We start from the raw sequence: 21728 nt of genomic DNA, 5'->3' as shown, positions 1-21728 counted from the left end.
GTGGCCAAGTTTGCTGATGACACTAAATTGTTCGGGGTTGTTAAAACAAAAAGGGATTGCCAAGAGCTCCAAAAAGACCTCTCCAAACTGAGTGAATGGGCAGAAAAATGGCAAATGCAATTCAATATAAACAAGTGTAAAATTATGCATATTGGAGCAAAAAATCTTAATTTCACATATACGCTCATGGGGTCTGAACTGGCGGTGACCGACCAGGAGAGAGACCTCGGGGTTGTAGTGGACAGCACGATGAAAATGTCGACCCAGTGTGCAGCAGCTGTGAAAAAGGCAAATTCCATGCTAGCGATAATTAGGAAACGTATTGAAAATAAAACAGCCGATATCATAATGCCGTTGTATAAATCTATGGTGCGGCCGGATTTGGAATACTGTGTACAGTTCTGGTCGCCTCATCTCAAAAAGGATATTCTAGAGTTGGAAAAGGTTCAGAAGAGGGCAACCAGAATGATCAAGGGGATGGAGCGACTCCCTTACGAGGAAAGGTTGTAGCATTTGGGGCTTTTTAGTTTAGAGAAAAGGCAGGTCAGAGGAGACATGATAGAAGTGTATAAAATTATGCATGGCATTGAGAAAGTGGATAGAGAAAAGTTCTTCTCCCTCTCTCATAATACTAGAACTCGTGGACATTCAAAGAAGCTGAATGTTGGAAGATTCAGGACAGACAAAAGGAAGTACTTCTTTACTCAGCGCATAGTTAAACTATGGAATTTGCTCCCACAAGATGCAGTAATGGCCACCAGCTTGGATGGCTTTAAAAGAAGATTAGACAAATTCATGGAGGACAGGGCTATCAATGGCTACTAGCTGTGATGGCTGTGCTCTGCCACCCTAGTCAGAGGCAGCATGCTTCTGAAAACCAGTTGCCGGAAGCCTCAGGAGGGGAGAGTGTTCTTGCACTCGGGTTCTGCTTGCGGGCTTCCCCCAGGCACCTGGTTGGTCACTGTGAGAACAGGATGCTGGACTAGATGGGCCACTGGCCTGATCCAGCAGGCTCTTCTTATGTTCTTATGTTCTTATGCATGTGTCAATTTCTAGCTGTAAAATTCGTTTTATGACCAGGCAAGGTGTAAGTGGTACGCACTTGTATGATCACCAAGCTTTGAGCAGCTCGCAAACGTTTTGTTGCCTTTTGGTCTTGGTGATATAAACTGGAGAGCTGCAAATGGAGAGGAAGTTTACCACCACCCGCTCTGGCAGTAAGCTCCACCACCACATTATATTGTGCAGTAGCTTCATAGGAAAGTGCCAGGCCTGAATGTTACCTTGCAGGAAAATCTCCTCCTGTTCTCCCCCTCCCCCTTATATCACTTGCAAGGAGAGCAGGGAGATGTTTCAAGGATTTGGTTATGGCAATCTTCTCTTAGAGTGGTTTCAGTTGCACCCATCTTTATTTGGCTCTTAACTGTTTTCTTTCAGTACCACATCAATAAGTTATCAATCATGTCATCAGAAAATCACTTGAACAACAGCGACAAAGAGGTTGATGAAGTTGATGCTGCCCTTTCTGACCTGGAGATTACTCTGGAAGGCGGGAAAACATCCACAGTTCTGGTAAGAGCTGGAAGTGAGAGCTTTAATCTTGACCTTGAGAGCACATCTCTGCCAGAGTGTTGGAACTGGCAGTCTGGAGGCAAGCATGTAGTAACCAGGCCTGCAGGCAAGCTGGTAGACATGAATGAACATTTGAGAACAGCTCAGTCTGTAAATGAGAAACAGGCTTCTCACGATGAAGAGCCAGGCTGAAGACTGGCAGTTCCATAGTACTAGGTGGAACCGTGTTGGCCCCTTTCATTGCCTGCTTTAATGAAAGGGCCTTTTCATTGGTAGCTATGATGTAGGGGTGGGAAACCTGTGGTCCTCCATCACCCGTGACCATTGGCAATGCTTTCTGAGGCTGATGGGAGCTGGAGTCCAGCAACCTCTGGAGGACCACAAGTTTCCCACCCCTGTTGTAATACCACTGCACATCTGCAGTGGTTGGGCTGATGCTCTGCAGAGGTGAGTCCATCAGCTCCCTCTAGCAAGCTATCACAATCAAACAGAAAGTGAGGCACCAGTATCCCCCTGCACGAGTTCCCCACCTTTCCTATGACATTACGAAAACAGGATCATCTCGTTAAAGCATTGATGCGGTCCTTTCTCTTGAGGACACATTGTTGCAATGCAAGAAACCTGAAATGCATTCTTCTGCACTAGCCAAGCTTTTGCAGAACTCCATTAATTTTAATGGGACTTGTGCAGCAGTCTTTTCCATATGAGAATTACCCAATAAACATTGTGGGTCAGAAACTTGGTGCAATAGCATGAGCTTCTTTGGGGTTTGCTTATCCAACCCAGCCCCAGAGTTCATTGTTATAGGGCGCTTATTCTGAGAGGGCCAATACCACCAAGGAATTCCAGGTTGGTTTTGCCAAGCACATCCCTTCCAGACAAACTAGGACTGTTCATAGATTGCCAAGTTTCTTTTTGGAACTGCAGATTTCACCCACCAGAGATAAACACCTAGTTCTCATACACCCGTCTTACATGATCACTTAAGCTGGGATGTTGTCTGCCTTTCAGCTTGGCTCTGTCTCTCATCTCATCTTTTTAAAACTTCTAAATAAATTGGAGGAAGCATCTCAGGATTACTTTGGAAAGCAGGAGAAAAATGCACCAGTCATAATGGAAGCTATCCAGTTAGCTCTGTTGCCTGTGAATATAAGGATGTCACCCTCTTACGTTCTTGAGCAAGCTGCCAAAGTTTCCTGTTCTAGCACAGAGGGTTTTTTCTTTTCCCCATTTCTTACTCAGCAACTTAAACACCAATGTAATGTTGAACTCGGTCTTCTCCCAGCCAGTAGAGGGCCAGACAGATCAGTGGAGGGAGCTGGGGGCTCTTTTAGAGAGGCCCATGCAGGAAGAAAACTAGAAAAGGTCCTCAAATGCAAAGACGTATCACTGAACACTAAAGTCAGGATCATTCAGACCATGGTATTTCCGATCTCTATGTATGGATGTGAAAGTTGGACAGTGAAAAAAACTGGTAAGAGAAAAATCAACTTGTTTGAAATGTGGTGTTGGAGGAGAGCTTTGCGGATACCATGGACTGCAAAAAAGACAAATAATTGGGTGTTAGAACAAATTAAACCAGCACTGTCACTAGAAGCTAAAATGATGACACTGAGGTTATCATACTTTGGACACATCATGAGAAGACATGATTCATTAGAAAAGACAACGATGCTGGGAAAAACAGAAGGGAGTAGAAAAAGAGGAAGGCCAAACAAGAGATGGATTGATTCCATCAAGGAAGCCACAAACCTGAACTTACAAGATCTGAACAGGGTGGTTCATGACAGATGCTCTTGGAGGTCACTGATTCATAGGGTCGCCATAAGTTGTGATCGACTTGAAGGCACATAACAACAACAGCATCATGCAGGAAGAAACAAATGAAGCTCTGCTGAAAAGCGATTATCTATTGACTTGCAGGACTTTCAGTCAAAAAAGAAAAAAACCTAGGAAGATTCAGAGCCACCTACATTATACGTAGATTACGGAGGATTGGGGGAGCTCACCAAATAGTCTTCCTCTTGTCCAGTCATCCTATACAGACAAACTGGATGATGCAGCAAGATGAGAAGGAGCTCTGAGCATCCAACCGTACAACTGCAGTGGAGTAATAAATAGATTAACTGTTACTCTTTTGCAGTTCATCAGTTCCTTGATGTGTTTCAAGAGCTTGTTCTTCATAGGGGGATACAATTTAAATGCAGGCATGTGCTGTCTCATTCAAAATGATCCCTGTGCATTCTGTTGCTGGAAAAGTTGTGCCTCCACAAGGAAGGCTCATCTCAAACATTGGGAACTCTTTTGCCAGAAGCACATGTGTATTTGGACAGGTGGAGAAAGGAAAATAGCTGTTAGCTAAGCGAAGTGTAGCTCTGCAATGCAACTCTGGAATTCCTTCGTCTGAAATGCGACAGCCATTGGAATCTATATTCATTCAGTTCTGCAATTTCAAGGAATGCCCACACCAGTGAAGGCAAGACTCTGTTGGTCTGGGCTGATTTCTCAGCAGCTGAAAGAGAATGAGCCACGTGTGGTTCCAAGGGCAAAGGAGTGGATTGGAAGTCATTTGTAGCCTTGGAAGCACAACTGCATTCTCTGTTGCAAAGCAAGATTCATTATTTTAAGAACCATAGCCAGCAGTGGTGGGCTGACTTCAGTCTAACATGGTCTAGTTTTTTTGTTAGATTTCCGCATGAGGCCTGTTCATGCCTTAAGCCTGAAGAGGAAATAGCAGTGTGTTTTAGGGACATGGTTCTGCTCATGCTGGCCCTGCCCAGCAACATCTTCATCTCTGCCCGCTCAGCTGAAGACCTTTCCACGTTGAGCAAAGATGTTCTGATGGAACTCCCAGTTGAGTGGAGATTTCTACTTGTGTTCAGTAGAACTGCAGGTAGAAGGCCGCAGGTGGGACTGGGATGCATGGGGACATTGTGCATGGGGCCACCACATGGAACCCTTTATTTATTTATTTATTTATTATTGTTTATTATTGTTTATTTCTATCCCGCCTTTTAGCCAAAAGGCCCTCAAGGCGGCTTACAAAAAAAATAAACACAAATATAAAAATACATCAATAAAAACAATACAATTTACAAAAAGCAGCAGCTACAACATCCAATAAAATATATTAACAAATCGCAAAGCAAAAATGTACTCCTCTCTCTTCTTGGCCTTCTAAAAAGGGCCCAGGAGAAAAGATGGGAGGCAAACGCCCATCTTCAAACCGGCAGAGACACACACAAAGTAAGAAAAGCCCCTCTAGTAAGAAGAGAGAGAGGAAGCCGGCCCAGCAATGGCGGATGAGGGAAACAGCAGCGGAGTCAACACCATCCCGGGAAACGTGTCTCTCTGGTGAGCCTTCCCAGTCTAGGCTCAAGGCACACTCTCCTCCACACTCCTGGCACATCCAATAGGTGAAGAAGCAGGACAAAGGCTTGAGGAGGAGGCTGAAGATGGCCATGCCGGTGCTGAAGCAGGTGGTGTCGAGCAGCGAGGAAGAGCAACACAAGCCGTGGTGGCGAGGACGCCGGCGGCAAAGAAAAAGGCTGAGGTGAACTCCCAGCGCCCGTCACTGGAGACGTTGCCCAGGCCGGAGACGCCACAGTTTTCCTAGCAGGTGAGCATACTGAGGCTTGTTGCTGGCAGAGGGAATGCCTTGGAAGGCAGCCGCATTCTGGATGATGAGGAACTTGAGCGCCGTCCTGGCCAGCTGGAGGAGCTGCTCCATGTTGGAACAAGCCGTGGCTGTTTGGTCCTCCCACGAACCAGCCTCCCCCACCAAAGGGCATCAGTTGGAATTTTCATGCAAATTTCTCCTTAATCCGGGGAAGGATGATCATCATAAGAAGCGGAGCTCCGCGTTCAGCGTTGCACCATTTTCCTCCCCACCATCGCCTGTGTCCTATGCGCATCTTGATGTCGTTTCCTTCGCTCAGCTTTCAGAGAGTTCTTCCCGTTCCCCTATCTCCCATCTGTTTTTTTTTTTTATTCTAAATATCCTTGTATAAACCACAAGCCTCTGGTGTGGGGTGGGGAATAGGCTGCAGCTACCCTGTGCCTTCTATGCATGAGGAGATTTTCTGTTTAGCCATAACACCTGAACAGGGCTATATCTTCATTTTATATTTTAGTATTGAGTTTTGCAGTTAGTTATGTGTTTCATCATGTTTATATATTTTTTTGTTTAATTAATACATTTTTAACTTGTGTTATATACTTGTGTTTTTACTTGTACTTCAGATGTTTATTTGTTGTGAACCGCCCAGAGAGCTTCGGCTATGGGGCGGTATAGAAATTTAATAAATAAATAAATAATATTAATATGTTTAAAAAGACGAGAGAATATTTTAACAATGATTAGGTATGCATAAACTGTTAAAATGATTCTCAGCCCACGCTTGGTCTAGCATTCTTTGCAAGAAGCACAAGTTGGTCAGTGAATCACAGTCCTAGCATTCGAGCATCATCCTAGCCTTAAGGCATTGATATCTATTGGTGTATGTCACACAGACAGGAGCAGGAGGGCCCATCAGACTTAATCCTCTTGCTTGCTTAGCTATCACTATGCTACTGTATTCTCCGTAGGTCATTAGAGTACAGCAGTGCTCTCCAGAAAACACTGGTGATTCTTCAAATCAAATTCTTCAAATAGAAGATCACAAATGGCAGGCAAGCTCCCCTTAGTGACAGCTTGCTTACTCCAAGTGATTTTATCATGCAAGGCACAGCTATGTGGGAGAGTTTGGGTGTGTGTATGTGAGGTGATTGCAAGGTTCAAGAGGCATGGCCCATGTGCGTTGTAAACTGAGCTTCAGAGTGCACCTCAGAAACTTTGTGCAGCATCCATGTCCAGGAGCTTCATGGTAGGCAAATTGATATGGAGAAGAAAGGCATAACCAAATCTCAGGTAGTAAAAATGATTATTATACTGAACTGCACTAGCAAGTTAAGTAGGAGCCTTGTTTGAAAGCATCTGAAAAACAGACCATTTTGCTTCTCCAAAGCTAGCTGTCTAGCTAACTGTCCATAGCCAGAGACCACTTAAGGTTTGTTGCTGTGATCATTTTTTTATGTTATTCAAGCTTTTTCCTTCTCTCTTAGCAAGGACATTGCCTTTTTGAAGCAACTGTGCATCCATTTTAATACGTTGAATCCTGGTCCACAAAGCCTTTTCCCTCCCTACCTGCCCCTCCCAGTCCTGATTCTTGATTCTGGCACATGAAACACAGTGGTTGATATCTTGTTCACAGGGTGACATCACTTCGATCCCCGAGCTTGCTGACTACATTAAAGTGTTCAAGTAAGTATTGCCTGGAAATCCTGGGAGGGTAGCAAAGATCAGTGAACCTTAATGGTAAAAAATGTATAATACCCTGAAGGCTTCTTCTGCTTTGCTTTGAAACCTGAAGCAGCTTCTATCACATAGACTTAGGAAGCAGATTTTTGTACTTCATGTTACAGATGACTTAAGCATCTTATGCACTCAGCCCTGGAATTTATTTACAGTGCCAGGGCTTCACAACTAAGAGTATCTTTCAGCATGCATAAATGCATCTTCTTACCAGTCATGGCCACAACTAATCTCTGCACGCTGGTCTGGTTCATGTACTTGGTTGCTTCACTTTGAGGAATCAAGTGATTTGAAGTATATGAAAATGTCACCTGTAGTGACTCATTTGATTCCTGCAAGTCATCACTTGATGCTTAATTTTTTTAAAAAAATGCTCTTCCTCTTTCAACAAGCCTTTTAAGTAGAGACCTTATCCCAGTCTGCGTCTGTGTTGGAATTGCTTTTTAATATGAAGCTTTTTTAAAAAGATGTTTTTAAAGCTTTTAAAAAATATTTTTAACAATGCTTTGTTTTAATATGTTTTTAATGGTGGTTTTGTTTTAATATATTTTAAAGTTTGTTTTTATTATGTTTTAAAGTGTTTTTAGTGCTTTTGCTTCTCCCAGTAGGAGCCGAGGGCAGCAAAGGGTGGGATATAAATCTAATTAATTAAGCAAGCAAGCAAGCTACATTTGTACATGCATGTTTGAACTGGCCCATTGTTACAGTTAATGGTTCCCATATTGGAGCATATGACTTGCAGGTGGTTTGAGTCCCAGCGCTTTATGTTTGTGTTGTAGATCAGGGATTCCCATATTGTGGTCCACAAGCTTAATTCAGGTGGCCCACAGCAGGTCTCTGAAGAGCAGCTGTGAACAGCTGCTCCATTGCTTTTTAGAATCTAGTGGGACAATCTCCAAATGACAGGGGATGGAGGCACTTGAAAGTAGAAGAGGGGATTAGCAACAAAGTTAATGGGAGGCTAGAATTAAGAAGTTTCAAAAATCGTAGCGCATGAAGCACAGTGCATTGCAATTGCTCCAATGGGTAGCAAAATCATTAAGTGGTCTGCCAAGATCCTCAGCAACTTAAGTGGTCAAGAGGAGTAACTTGGGAACCACAGTTTTCGATATTAAAACTGGTTTGGATCCTTTACTATACTCCTTAACTCAGTAGCTGGTGCTGAAATGTTTTCTGTAATTGCCAGCCCCCCCAGCTGTCCTAAAATTAGGGACTCTGGCATAGCTTGAAATATTACTCCAGTACCTTTCTTGGGCTTCAAGAGATCATAGAAGGAAAATAAACAAGTATGATTCCAGCCAGTTTGCTCTGTTTAAGCTGCCAGAAGAGACCGGGTTTAGGCTAGCTGTGCTATTCTGTAGTCAGATTTATTTTGATTTTAAAATAATACTCTTCCTCCCCCCAAATAAAAAGTCTTGTCTTGGATCAGGGCGTGTGGAAACTGGAAACAGTTGTGTCTGGACTTTGACTAATGTTTTGGCAGCCCAAACTGTCTATTGCAAGCTGATACTAAGGACATGACAGGAATTCTGGAATTGGTACAGAGGCGAGTGTGTGTAATATAGCAAGGGATGTAGAATAAGCAGAGAACAGTTGTTTACAGGGCCACAGATTGAAAACTCGGGCTGGTTTCCTGGGCTGCAGGTGGTCATTAGTTATCTGTGCAGTGTGTTTGTAGTCAGCTTCTTCTCCATGCTCACTCCACATTCTTATTATATTGGCGGGGTGGGGGGAGGCACAGAACTGCCTTTCCGTTTTTGTTTCCTGGACATTTCCTTCAGTTGTAAACTCCACTATGCAATTCGTGACTTGTTAAAGTGGTGTGGCTGGAATGTTGGATTTGGATGAGGAGGGGAACCTGGTTCAAATTGCCGCTTCTTCATGAAGCTTGCGGGGTGATGTGGCAAGTTGTACGCTCCCTGCTTAGCTTAGCTATCAGGGTGGTTGCAAGGATGAACTATGTTTACAAAGCGAAGTACGAGTGTGGCAAGTTTTTTTAAAAAAACAAGGTTCAGTAGAGGAATACCAGACCAGGACCATTGCATGTTTCTGAGAGACCAGGAAGTATGTGCGTGGGGCTGGTGGGAGAAGGTAATCCTTCTGACAAAGGGAGAAAGGCCAGTAGGCCAAGATAGGAATGAAGTAGGACCTTGTTTGGTGCTAAAACAGAAAGCAACACCGAAGAGCAGGAATTGGAGGCAAATCCCTCGGCTTCTGTCGAATCACAAGCACAATAATAAGCACACACTTCTTGTAAACAGTAGCAGCTGGCGAACATCCTGCCTTCCAAGAAACCTTTCCATATTGATTTATCTCTCATGCAGTTTCTGCACAACTGCAGCAAGGTTCTGAAACTCATTTTAGAACCCGCTGCCACTTCGCCCAGACTGCTAAGGTTTTTGAGTGGCCTAGCCTTTGCCAACCCACACAAACTACAAAATATTACAGCCAAGAACAGCATTTGCCAACCTGGTGCCCTCCAGCTGTTTCGGACTACAACTCCCATCAGCCCAGATCAGCATGGTTGTTGGGAACTGTAGTCCAAAATAGCTGGAAGGTGCCAAGTTTTTGAAGGCTAGCCTAGAACACATGGCGCAATTCTTGACTAGAGTTGTGTGTTGCAAGGGAAGATTAGTAATTTTAGACAAGCTGCCTTTCACAGAGACTTGTCTGCCATTGCCACCCTGGGCTCCTCCTGGAGGAAGGGCGGCATATAAATTTAATAAATTTATTATTTATTTATTTATTATTTGATTTCTATCCCGCCCTTCCTCCCAGCAGGAGCCCAGGGCAGCAAACAAAAGCATCATAAAAACACTTTAAACATCATAGAAACAGCCTTTAAAATACATTAAAACTAAACATCTTTAAAAACATTTTTTTAAAAAGCTTTCAAGACTTGTTAAAAATAATAAATAGTCAAGGAGACTCTCCTTTCACCACACAGAGAACCTTCTTTGTGAGCTGGTGCAATCACACCAAAGCTTATGTTGATGAGATCTCTCCTCCCCCCCCCAAAAAAAATAAAAACATAAAGGGGGTATGTAGAAAAGAAAGTCAATGGGGTATCTACATGATTGACCATTCATATGGAGGGCCCAGCTGTTATGGGATGGAAGAGCTCACATAGTTCCTCACTAATTCAGCATTATTCCGTGATGAATATATGAACCAAGACAGTGCATCCCTTAAACTGAAACCCTCCTGGACTCTAGTTTTGTATAATCTTCAGTCAGTGGTTGAGCCCCTTAAATATTGTTGTGGGGAAGTTCCCAGTCTTACTACTATTTCAAAATTAGTTTCTGGAGATCACTCTTGAACTTGAGTTGTGTGTTATGTATGCTGGGTTGCAAACATATGTTTTTACTCCTAATTTTTGTAATCAGTAAACAGAGAGAGAAGAGAAGCTGGTGCAATTGTACCTGCGCCTCACTCAGTCAATTTGTCAGACCAGCTCACAATGCTCCACCTATTTAACAGGCCAAAGAAGCTGACACTGAAGGGTTACAAGCAGTATTGGTGCACCTTCAAAGACACGTCTATCTCCTGTTACAAGAGCAAAGAAGAATCCAACGGGACTCCAGCTCACCAGATGAACTTGAGAGGTAAGCTTCCTCCCATATTGCCTCTCATGGTGCATTCATTGTTTATTTATTTATTTATTTATTATTTATTAATTATATTTCTATACCGCCCAATAGCCGAAGCTCTCTGGGCGGTTTACAGCATAAAAACATCCAGTATACAATTAAAAACATATATCAAACACATTGAAACAATATAACAAAATAACTAAACATAGTTAAACACATGGACACAACAGACACAATCCTAAAATGTTAAGTATAAAAACGTATTAAATCAATTAAAATATTAAGCTGTTTAAGATGTTAATGTTAAAATTACTAAAATTAAGATTGTGAGTGATAGATGTAGGTGTTAAAAGTAGATATTAAAATGTTAAAATGCCTGGGAGAACAAGAAGGTTTTTACCTGGCGCCGAAAGGATAACAATGTTGGCGCCAGGCGTACCTTGTTTGTATGTTTGCTTTTCAAATTCTGCAGCCCTTTGATAAAAGTGGTAAGTGTCTTTGTATTCACTAATGTTGTTATGTGCCTCCAAATCGACTACGACTTAATGGCGACCCTATGAATCAGCGACCTCCAATAGCATCTGTCATGAACCACCCAGTTCAGATCTTGTAAGTTCAGGTCTGTGGCTTCCTTTATGGAATCAATCCATCTCTTGTCTGGCCTTCCTCTTTTTCTACTCCCTTCAGTTCTTCCCAGCATTATTGTCTTTTCTAACGAATCATGTCTTCTCATAAAGTGTCCAAAGTATGATAACCTCAGTTTCATCAGTTTAGCTTCTAGTGACAGTTCTGGTTTAATTTGTTCTAACACCCAATTATTTGTCTTTTTCGCAGTCCATGGTATGCGCAAAGCTCTCCTCCAGCACCACATTTCAAATGAGTTGATTTTTCTCTTATCTGCTTTTTTCACTGTCCAACTTTCACATCCATACATAGAGATCAGGAATACCATGGTCTGAATGATCATGATCACTGACATAGATAAGCAGAAAGGTCCTTGTCCAAGCAAGGGCACAAGCGTTCCCTTTTGCTTGTCGTGCAACATAATTCCTGTGGTAATGAGTTCGGCAGCATCCGTTCCCCTCTCTCATCCCGCCCTACATGTTGGGGGCAGGGAAGAGGCAAGGCCTCTTCCACACACAATCCTGAGGGCTATGAGAATTGATGGAGGGTGTGTTGGCCATTGTGTCACGTGAATAAGGATTTTTGAGGTTTCAGTTGGCTTGTGGGGCAGAGTTGTATGACTGTGTCCCACTTTCCCAGGCTGTTGATGCTACTGCTTTTTCTGCCACAAACAAAACCCTGTAAGTGTTGCTTTCATGGTAAGCGGTATTCAGAGGGGGTTTACCATTGCCTCCCTCTGAGGCTGAGAGGCAGTGACTGGCCCAAGGTCACCCAGTGAGCTTCGTGGCTGTGTGGGGATTCGAATCCTGGTCTCCCAGGTCGTAGTCCTAGGATAGGTAAAACTCTGAATAGGGTTTTCATGGTAAGCAGTATTCAGAGGGGAGTTACCATTGCCTTCCTCTGAGGCTGAGAGGCAGTGACTGGCCCAAGGTCACCCAGTGAGCTTCGTGGCTGTGTGGGGATTCGAACCCTGGTCTCCCAGGTCATAGTCCAACAGGGTCACCATAAGTCGGAATCGACTTGAAGGCAGTCCAAGTGTTGCTGTATCAAGTAGAGCGCCTAAAGAGTGAGCTGCTGATGGTCTCAAGACAAAACTTTATTCTGCATAGGTGCAATAAAAGGTAATCTGAGGTCTCCATACCAATATTTATGCATTTCGAATAAGCAAATAAAATATCTACAAAATTTGTTAAGGTAAAGCCAAAGCAAATTACCATTAGTTTGTGCAATGTGGAGCTTTTAGAAGACACAAATAAAAACAAAGGTATTTGAGAAACCAAATCAGAGCATAAATTCATAAGGTACAAAATGTTACACTATTATTATTTCCTGTTTCTAGGCATCTCCCCTCCCCTTTAGTATGCTACGCACAGAGCCTTATTCATATACCATTTGCAAGGAATTTCTGCTGCATCGACATTCCTAAGGCTATCAGCTCTGTTTGTATTCAGCAATGAAGTGTTCCAGCTTGGAAGGTTGTGAAACAGGCATGACTGACATTGCTTTTTTTAAAAAAGAAAAAAGCCTTTGAGGCAGAAGCAGAGCGGCTGCCAAATGACCTCAGACTTTAACTACGAGGATGTGAGCTGTGGAAAGGAAGCCTGGAATACCTTTTTGGGAGCTTTTTAACAAAGCTGTTGCTGACTGAATTTTAAAAGAATTCTGCAGGAGGAGCTGGAAAAGGGCTAAAATTGCTTCCAAGAAAATAGATTCCTTTTACAAATCATATTATTGCCTTCTATATATGGGGTCTGCATTGAAAGGTTTATGCTAAAGATTGTGCCCACATTTCCCAAGACCCTCCTGCTTATGGGGGTGTTCTCTCCATTTCAGTAGCCTCCCAAAAATGCTGGTTAAAATGTTGTGTTAAGTTTGGCAGGGAGACAGCTTCAGTGAAAAAGCTATGCGGTATTTGGGTGCCCTCAGTCTTGTGTTCTTTGGGGGATCCTGCTAGATGTATTATTTATTTATTTATTTATTTATTGAGTTTATCAGTCGCCCATCTGGCTGGCTGTCCAGCCGCTCTGGGCGACGTACAACATAGGCACACAATACGTAGGCATTAAAAATCTAAAAACAATGAAGATAAAATCTAGCCAACCCCATTAAACTTAACCCTACTAACATAGTAAGGCTGACTGAAGGAATTTAAGTCTCATTCATTTCATTGGGGCTCAGCCACATTTAATTTTCCTTGGATGGAATCTATTATGTGGCAATGAGTCCCACTGATTTCCTTGGAGCGTACTGTCCTTTAATTAGTTCATGATAGAATTGGGAGGCACTCATACAGAACTTCTCACCTCTAAGCCAGTATTCAAAGAGATGCAAGTCTGCAGTTGTTGCAACTGTGCCTGTGCATTCTCTCACACACAGACCCAGTTCATGCTTAACACTAAGCCAAACCATGGCTTAGTATGAATGAGGAAATGTGTGGGTTCTGGTGAGAAGATCGCACGTGCCTTGCTTCCCCAGTCCGGCTTGTGTCATGCTGCTGTGAACCAGGCCATGGTTTGGTGTAGTGTTGCATCCGAACTTGGCTCTTGGGATATCTTGTTCCAGACAAAGCATGAGCTGCAGCCAAGGTTTATCCTTTGGCTTGCTATTCATAGGAAAAAAATTGGCTGCAGGGCCTTATCTTTGGTGGTCCCTATTTGAGGAATGCCCTCCTTTTCTCTCATTATTTATGAAGTTTTAGGAGACATTTAAAGCCATCCCTGTTTATCTACGCATTTGATAGCTTAAAGACCTGTCCCCAGCCGCCACCCCCCTGAAATTATTAGTTTTGAGAATAAGTGATTGCTTTTAGGAGTTTTTAACGGGTTTTAGAAGATTGTTTTAGGACTGACATGTTTGGTGCTCTGGGCTCCTTTGGATACAATCAGATACAGCTCATGGTTTGTCTGGAACAAAACAGCTGCAGACTCTGGGAATCTGCACATCTGTACGTTTGTGCTAAGCCATAGCTTGGCTGAGCATCATGTGCAAACTGGACCACAGTATCTTTGGTCCAGGGAGAGAGCCTGGCATTTCTGCTCTCCAGGCTTTAATGTTTTCAGCCGTGCAGAAACTTTATCCCAGGTGTGGGGAACCTTTGGCCCTCCAGAAGTTGCTGGGCTACAACTCCCATCATCCCTGGCCATTGGCCATGCTGGCTGGGGCTGATGGGAGTTGTAGTTCAGCAATATCTGGAGGGCCAAAGGTTCCCTACATCTGCTTTACACCATTTCCCTGACTTGATGAGAACGAGTAGTAATACTGGCAGTGAAGAGAATGAACGGCTTGCTTGCTTGTTTATTTATTCATTTATTTATTTATATACTGCCCCATAGCCAAAGCTCTCTGGGCGGTTTACAACAATTAAATTCTTATGCTTACCTCTGAATCCTTGGATTTTGGTGGGTGACAGTCTTACAAAGTGTCATCTCCCTGCTTTTTTGGGGTGGCCTCGGACGCATCAATCACTGTCTTTCAAAGTGAAGAAGGGTGTGTTGCGCTGTTCCTCAAAACATTGAAATTGGTGGCATATTACATGGGTTGTGGTCTTTTAATCAACTCTTGTCAGTGTTCTGGTCTAACCTAAAAGAAAGTGGCTGATTTCTGATAATCTGTGGATTAAGTACAGTTTAGATTATTTTCTGCCCTTCTCAGAACATTTTTTTTTTTAATCAGCTTTGAACAGTTTGCCTGCTGAACGTGAAACCTTATATCAAAGAATCTGACCTAAGCCACTTACCACCCATTTGACACAATCTGATTCTGGCAGGCCTCTCTTTCTAGCAAAACAAACAACATTAGCCTGGGCCAACTTTCCCCAACCTAGTGCCCTCCAGATATTTTTGGATTACAACTCTCATCTTAGTCAACACAGTCATGCGCATTACTAGAATTGTAGTCCAAAACATCTGAAGGGCGCCAGGCTGAGGAAAGCTGGTCTAGGCTTAACTGGCATCAGTTTTCTCCCAAACAGCAGGGTTGAAATTAGACCTTGCAATTTGAGTTTTCCATCCTGTGTAATAGTTGGGTTCTAACTTTTCTCTGTCTGCAGGCAGGCTGTCATATGATTCTGACAACTGGATAATCTAATCCACTTCCTCACTTTTTGAGATCAAAAGAGGAAGTGGGGCATCTATATCAAAGAACGGAGCTTCCAAACAGGCACATTTCCCTCCTCCTGCCTCCCCTCTTTCTTTCTTCCCTAGTGGTGGCATAAATTGGCTCTTGTGACAGTGCTTCCCATCCTATTCCGGTTCCATTCACTGCTGCCTCTGTGTGCAGATGGGAACCAAGGAATGAGTTGCTCCATCACTTTCCCTAATCATTTTCTACTAACAGGTGTCAGCACTGCACTGATGACACCCAGCTCTGTTCTCTGTAACATCTGAATTGGGAGAGGCTGTGCAAGCCCTGGACCAGTGCCTGGACTCTGTGGTGGGCTGGATGAGGGCCAATAAACTGAGTCTGAATCCTAGCAAGACGGAGGCGCTGTGGGTTGGTGGTTCCCGAGTTCGGATAATTGGTCAGTTGCCTGCTTTGGATGGGGTCGTACTCCCTCTGAAAGAGCAAGTCCGTAGCCTGGGGGTGCTCCTGGATCCATCTTTGTTGCTAGAAGCCCAGGTGACCTCAGTGGTTAGGAGTGACTTTTACCAGCTTCGGCTGGTAAGACAGCTGGGACCATTTCTGGACCACAGTAGTCTGACCACTGTTGTCCACGCACTGATAACCTCCAGGTTGGATTACCATAATGTGCTCTGTGGGGTTGCCCTTGAGGTTGGTCCAGAAGCTGCAGCTGGTGCAAAATGTGGCAGTGCAACTGCTCACTGGAGCAGGGTATCACCAACATGTTACCCCACTGCTGAAAGAATTGCACTGGCTGTCCATTAGCTATCAGGCCAAGTCCAAGCTATCAGGTGAGGAGGGCCTCCTGCAGATACCATCTTATCAGGAGGTCTATTCCGCACAACAAAGGAAGTAGACCTTTAGTATTGTGGCACCTACTCTTTGGAATTCCTTACCCTTAAATATTAGACAGGCACCATCTCTGTTATCTTTTTGACGCCTGTTGAAGATTTTCCTCTTTCAACAAGCCTTTTAAGTAGAGACCTTATCACAGTCTGCATCTGTGTTGGAATTGCTTTTCAAGATGTTTTTAAAGTCGGTTTTCAAAGATACTTTTAAGATGTTTAAATATGTTTTAAAGTCTGTTGTTTTTAAGATGTTTTAAAGTGTTTTTATTGTTTTGTTTGCTGCCCAGGGCTCCTTCTGGAAGGAAGGGTGAGAGATAAATTTAATAAATAAATACTAAACAACAGGAGGCCAGTGGCAGATTTCTCCCCGCACTGCCGAGTAACGCGTTACTTCAACAACCACATCATTATGCAAATCTTAACATCTTCCTCTTTTGTTGTAGGGTGTGAGGTGACTCCGGATGTCAATATCTCTGGCCAGAAGTTTAACATAAAACTTTTGATCCCTGTTGCTGAGGGCATGAATGAAATTTGGCTCCGTTGTGATAATGTAAGTTTAACTTGTCACAGGGCAGCTACTGTACACGCTCAGTTGTGAAGAGGGAGTGAGGGTGGGCACTGCAGTGCTCTTCTGGGAAGTACAAAAATCTGCAGTTGGCTTGCTGGCCCTGCACATAGCATTATTGGCAAGGAAGGATGTGGAGGGAAATGCTACATAGGGTAATATAGCCCCTGGCTTATTTTACTTGGGGCTTGCTTGCAGGGGCATTTATTTCTTTGAGCACATATTCCACCTTGGGCTAAAATATTTATTTATATGCAAGTTAGGTCTTACATTAAATATTTATATGCGTTTATATGCCACTTTTTGACCACACATAGGTCCCCCAAAGTGACTCGCAGCATTATATAAACAATAATAGTCCAAAAATAAAAACCAACTAAAAATAGACACCCAAAATATTGAAACAGCAGTGCACTAAATACTCTGAAAATAACTTGCCATGGAAGGCCCACCTGAAAAGAGTAGTTTTTTTTTTTTGTAGGCTTGAAGGGAAGGGTTAAATAGGCCTTCTCAGGGGGGAGTTCCAGAGCCTAGGCACCACCACCAAGAAGGCCTTGTCCAGTGTCCTCACCAGAGGCACCTCAGCTCTCCTCCTTCAAAAGATGTTAACAAGTGGGAGGAATCTTGGTGAGCAGGTGGCCCTTTAGATATCCTGGGCCCAAGCGCATAGGGCTTTTAAGGTGGCAACTAGCACTCCTTGGCTGCCACTAAAAGACTCCGGTTGTGACACTTCTCAGTGCTAACCTCATTCCTGCCATCAAGATGCAGTGAGGTGAAGCAGAGGTGGGAGAAATGTGGGATGTTGTGGCAAAAGCCAAATTCTACTAGATAGACTACGGAAGGAAGGGAAGTAACTAAGTGCAGCTGTTTTTGGTGGCACATTTAGTGGAACAGTTTGGTCCAAACCCTCTTGGCTTCTGGAAGCTTCTGTGCTTTCCCAGTTTAGTATCATTATAGGAGTTTGCAAATTTCCATACTAAAATATTCATATTTAACTGCATATCTAGGGATAGATTACTATTATTATTTAGATTTAGATTTATATACTGTCCTCCCTCCCAACAGGAGCCCAATAGGAGATGCACAGTACCTACTTAAAAATCCACCTCTGCCGTGAGCTATGGTGGGTGGCCTTAATCGAGCCACCAGTTTTCTGTATGCACCGCCACACACACACAAAATCTGTACTATGGAGATGATAATACTGCCCTACCTTACAGAGCTGTAAAGATGCACAAACTTGGTGTTTGGATTTGGCATTAACTGGGTTTGACATCTAATTCCAGCATAACTTTGTGAAATAAAATGGAAATGGAATAAATTAAAACAAAGGCTCCATCCTCATGAGCACCTCCTTTTCCTTTTAAACTGCAGGAGAAGCAGTATGCACACTGGATGGCGGCTTGCCGGCTGGCTTCCAAAGGCAAAACCATGGCAGACAGTTCATACAACTTGGAAGTTCAGAACATCTTGTCTTTTCTGAAAATGCAGCATCTGAACCCAGATTCACAGATAATTGCTGAGCAGATCACAACGGACATCAATCCTGAATGCCTGGTTTCCCCAAGATACCTTAAGAAGTATAAGAACAAGCAGGTACTTAATTTGGAGTTATACTTTGCTGGAGCCTTTGTCCTGAAAAAGAGGTGGGTGAACAGCGTTCCCAAATACTGCCCAAAGGATCACTTGCTCCGCTTTGGACTCAGTGACTTATCCCGGCTAATTCAATATTTTTCAACTGCCTTTTCAAGATCGCTTAGCAGTGATTAGGCAGTGGCCACCCTTGCCTTTCTCTCCCTGTTTCCCCATTTGTTGGAATTACGGCTATAAGTTCATTGGGGCAGGAATTTGTCTATTGCTATTTGAAGTTGAGTGCTATGTGCTTCAGTGACAATATGTGCATGACCGTTTGCAGAAATCAAGGTGGTTAAAAGACTTTGGTTTCCCATCAAGTGCGTGTTTAAACACACACAAAATTGTGTTCTGTTACGTGACTTCCTTGTGCTCTTGAGAGTGGCCGTGTCTGTTTCCACTGGTGGGAATTGTCAGTTGTTAAAAGATCAAAGAACCTTTGAGAAGTAGTAGATGGGTAGTATTTAACCGCACATGTTCCATTCAGGCATCTTCCTCTGCTGTAGTTTTTTCCTGATCGCGTCTGTTCTTCCAGTTGTGAACCTGATGGACAGCACTTAAGAAATCTCTCCTCCTGTAGTGTCTATCCTATGTGTGGCAGGGTTGTAACTGAGCGCTAGAGCATCTGCTTTGCATTCAGAAGGTCCCAGGTTCAATCCTTGGCATCTACAGGTAGGACTAGGAAAGATTCATGCCTGAAACCGTGGGGAGCTGCTGCCAGTCAGTGTAGACAGTACTGAGCTATATGGGCCAGCATGGTCTGATTCAGGATAAGGCAGCTTCTTACATGTGGAGAAACCAGCATGTATTTGAATCTCCCTTGCAAGAGGCAAGATGCTAATGCAGCACTCTCTTCCACCCCTGCAAAGAGCAGTTCACCCTCCTTCTGTCTGCTCCCATCCCCACGTAACTTCTTTTTAAAGTGCCTCTGAATATTTGAGGTCTTTAAAAACAGTTACGCTCCTCCTGCTCTTTCACTAATGCTGCTTAATTGTGACTTCCAGTTAGTTGGAAACTGTGGAGCAAACTGTTACTTGTTTTGCTCGAGCTATTGTTTAAAGTGACCAAACTTAGCAGTTTGTTGAATGAAGGATTTGATTATCTTGAACACCTACTTGGAAATTTTATTCAGCTGGCATAGTTTTTTTTCTTTTTTAAATCTCATGCCAGCATACTTCCCTTGAAACAAGTTTAGCTCATGGACGTGGATAGACCCAAGTGACCTAAAGTGGAAATAAGTAGTTCATAAATTAAGAATCAAAGCCATGGATGGCAGAATAAATCAGCACTAGAGTTTGGTATAGTTCAGTTTGCAAAGTCGCCTCCTGAATATACGTGGGCTGTCTTCACAAAATCTGTTCTTTCAAAGACATGGAGGTAGTATTCTGCTAAAATGCTATTAGTTGTGCCATGCAATACCTGAAACAAACATCAAATTGTGCGACTAGCTCTGCTGCAGTGATGTGCCTGCTTTGATGTAACTTCCTGGATATATGCCGAATGGTGTTTGCGACAATTAATGTTTGTGTGTGCCCCCTCCCCACAGTCCACAAATGCCTGGAATTGTGATTTAATTGCTCTTTGTCTTAGCAACATCCATTTGTTTGTTTGTGAGCAGTTCTGGCCTCTGGTCTTGGCATAGATCCTGTGGTGCTTTATTCATTTCAACTTTATATGCTTGACATTCTGAATTCTGGTTCATTTCTAAAGGAGGGTGTTGTGTCTGTGGAACTCTACGCCATGCATGAGTCAAACAGGATAGATAGGGCAGTTTTGCTTTCCCCAGCCTAGTGCCTTCCAGATGTTGGATTGTAGTCCAAAACATCTGGAAGACACCAGGTTGAAGAAGGCCAGCGTAGGCGAACAGAAAACACAGGGATGGATTACAGAAGGTCGGGGTGTTTTACTTGGGCAGGCAACAGAAGTTTTTTAAATGTTCACCTGGAGGATTTTTGGAAGTTGCTTACTGTTGTTGAATTGCAGGGCCAGTCTCTGAATGCCAGAGCGGGAAGCGCTCTCCTAAAAAGCTTCAGTGTGTGTGTGTAGATCCCTTATTGCCATAGTGTTGTCAGCCTTTTATAGCTTTTGTTTATTCTCTGAATTAGCCGTTATATCCAGTGTGATGGAGAAGAGATTGTGCATGCAACGAAATTATAACATTTGAAGCATGCAAGTGGGCATAGATTGCAGAAAAAGCAACGCTCAAATTATTTGATAGAGCTTCTGTATTAAAAAGCAATATAGCTGATGACTGATGCTTTCATTTAGGAAAGCAAGCATTCCCAACAGCGGTGTGGAGCTTGTATTTTATTAGCATTGCTCCTCTTAACAGCTTAGACCTGGGAGGCTGTACTGAGGCAGTATTAATCCCAGAAGGTCATGTGATGTGGGGGCGGGGAGAGTGGGGAGGGTCATGTGGTGGAATCAAGGAAGTGCTGTCTTCGTGGAATTTGTAGAATGCAGGGACTAAGCAAAGGACGCTGCTGCTGCTGCTGCTGTGTCCAAAGCAACAGTCCAAGGGATGTAAAATGTTTACCATCTGTGGACCAGTAAAGATAACTCTTCTCACAGGTTAAAATCTATCTTCACTGCACACAGCAAGACTGGTCGCCACTACAATCAGAAGTCCAGCTGCCACATTAGAAATAAATAGCAAGCTCTGGGAGTTAAATCTCGCCATGAAGAGTGTAGGAAGCAGCTTTATACAGAATCAGACCATTGATCCATCCAGCTCAGTATTATTGTCTACATTGGCTAACAGCAGCTTTCTAGGGTTTCAGGCAGGGGGCATTCCCAACCCTACCGGGAGATGCTGGAGATGGACCTCGGGTCTTTTGCATGCTCTGCCAGTGAGCTACAGCCCTTAAGGCATAGCACTGTCATCAGAACGTAGGAGGCTGCCTTATGTGGAATAAAGCTGTTGGTATTTCTAGCTCAGCTGTGTCTCCAAGATTTCAGACTAGGGTCTCTCCTGGTGCTATCTGGAGATGCTGGGATTGAACCTGAAACCTTCGGTGTGCAAAGTAGATGCTTTATCCACTGAGCTATGGCCCTTCCCCTGTCTACTGACTGGCAACAGGTTTCCAAGCAGATGCCTTTTCCTGCCTGACTCTCCCTGAGATAACATTTCAGCTGGAGATGCTGCCAGGGATTGGACCTGGAGAAGCATGTATTCTCCCAGTGAGTCATAGGCCCTCCTGTAAATGGAGGTAACAGAGATCTTTGTGAACAACATTTAGTGAAAACTGCCAATGGGGTGCCGAGCTTTCCCCATACTAAATTGCAACAGGGCCTGTTCACGTTACCATTGGGAGTTGTATTATTATTGTTATTTAATTAAATTCATATCCCGCCCTTCCTCCCAGCAGGAGCCCAGAGCGGCAAACAAAAACACTAAAAACACCGTAAAACATCTTAACAGA

The 21728-nt window shown here is 43.5% G+C and overlaps 1 protein-coding gene across 4 annotated transcripts in view; it reads left to right on the top strand.

Annotated features, from left to right (window-relative positions):
* FERMT2 (FERM domain containing kindlin 2) overlaps positions 1–21728 on the top strand; it is a 121929-nt gene that overhangs the window by 87950 nt on the left and 12251 nt on the right. For all 4 annotated transcript variants that reach the window (XM_061612548.1, XM_061612549.1, XM_061612550.1 and 1 more), the window contains 5 exons: positions 1438–1572; positions 6825–6874; positions 10406–10530; positions 16553–16659; positions 18049–18270. In XM_061612548.1, the coding sequence (XP_061468532.1) occupies positions 1438–1572; positions 6825–6874; positions 10406–10530; positions 16553–16659; positions 18049–18270 (639 nt within the window). The remainder of the gene's footprint in view (positions 1–1437; positions 1573–6824; positions 6875–10405; positions 10531–16552; positions 16660–18048; positions 18271–21728) is intronic.

The sequence above is a fragment of the Rhineura floridana genome, chromosome 2 (assembly GCF_030035675.1).
Source record: "Rhineura floridana isolate rRhiFlo1 chromosome 2, rRhiFlo1.hap2, whole genome shotgun sequence".
NCBI lineage: Eukaryota > Metazoa > Chordata > Lepidosauria > Squamata > Rhineuridae > Rhineura > Rhineura floridana.
Note: the sequence above shows the minus strand (reverse complement) of the source record. Positions and strands in the feature narration are given on the sequence as shown.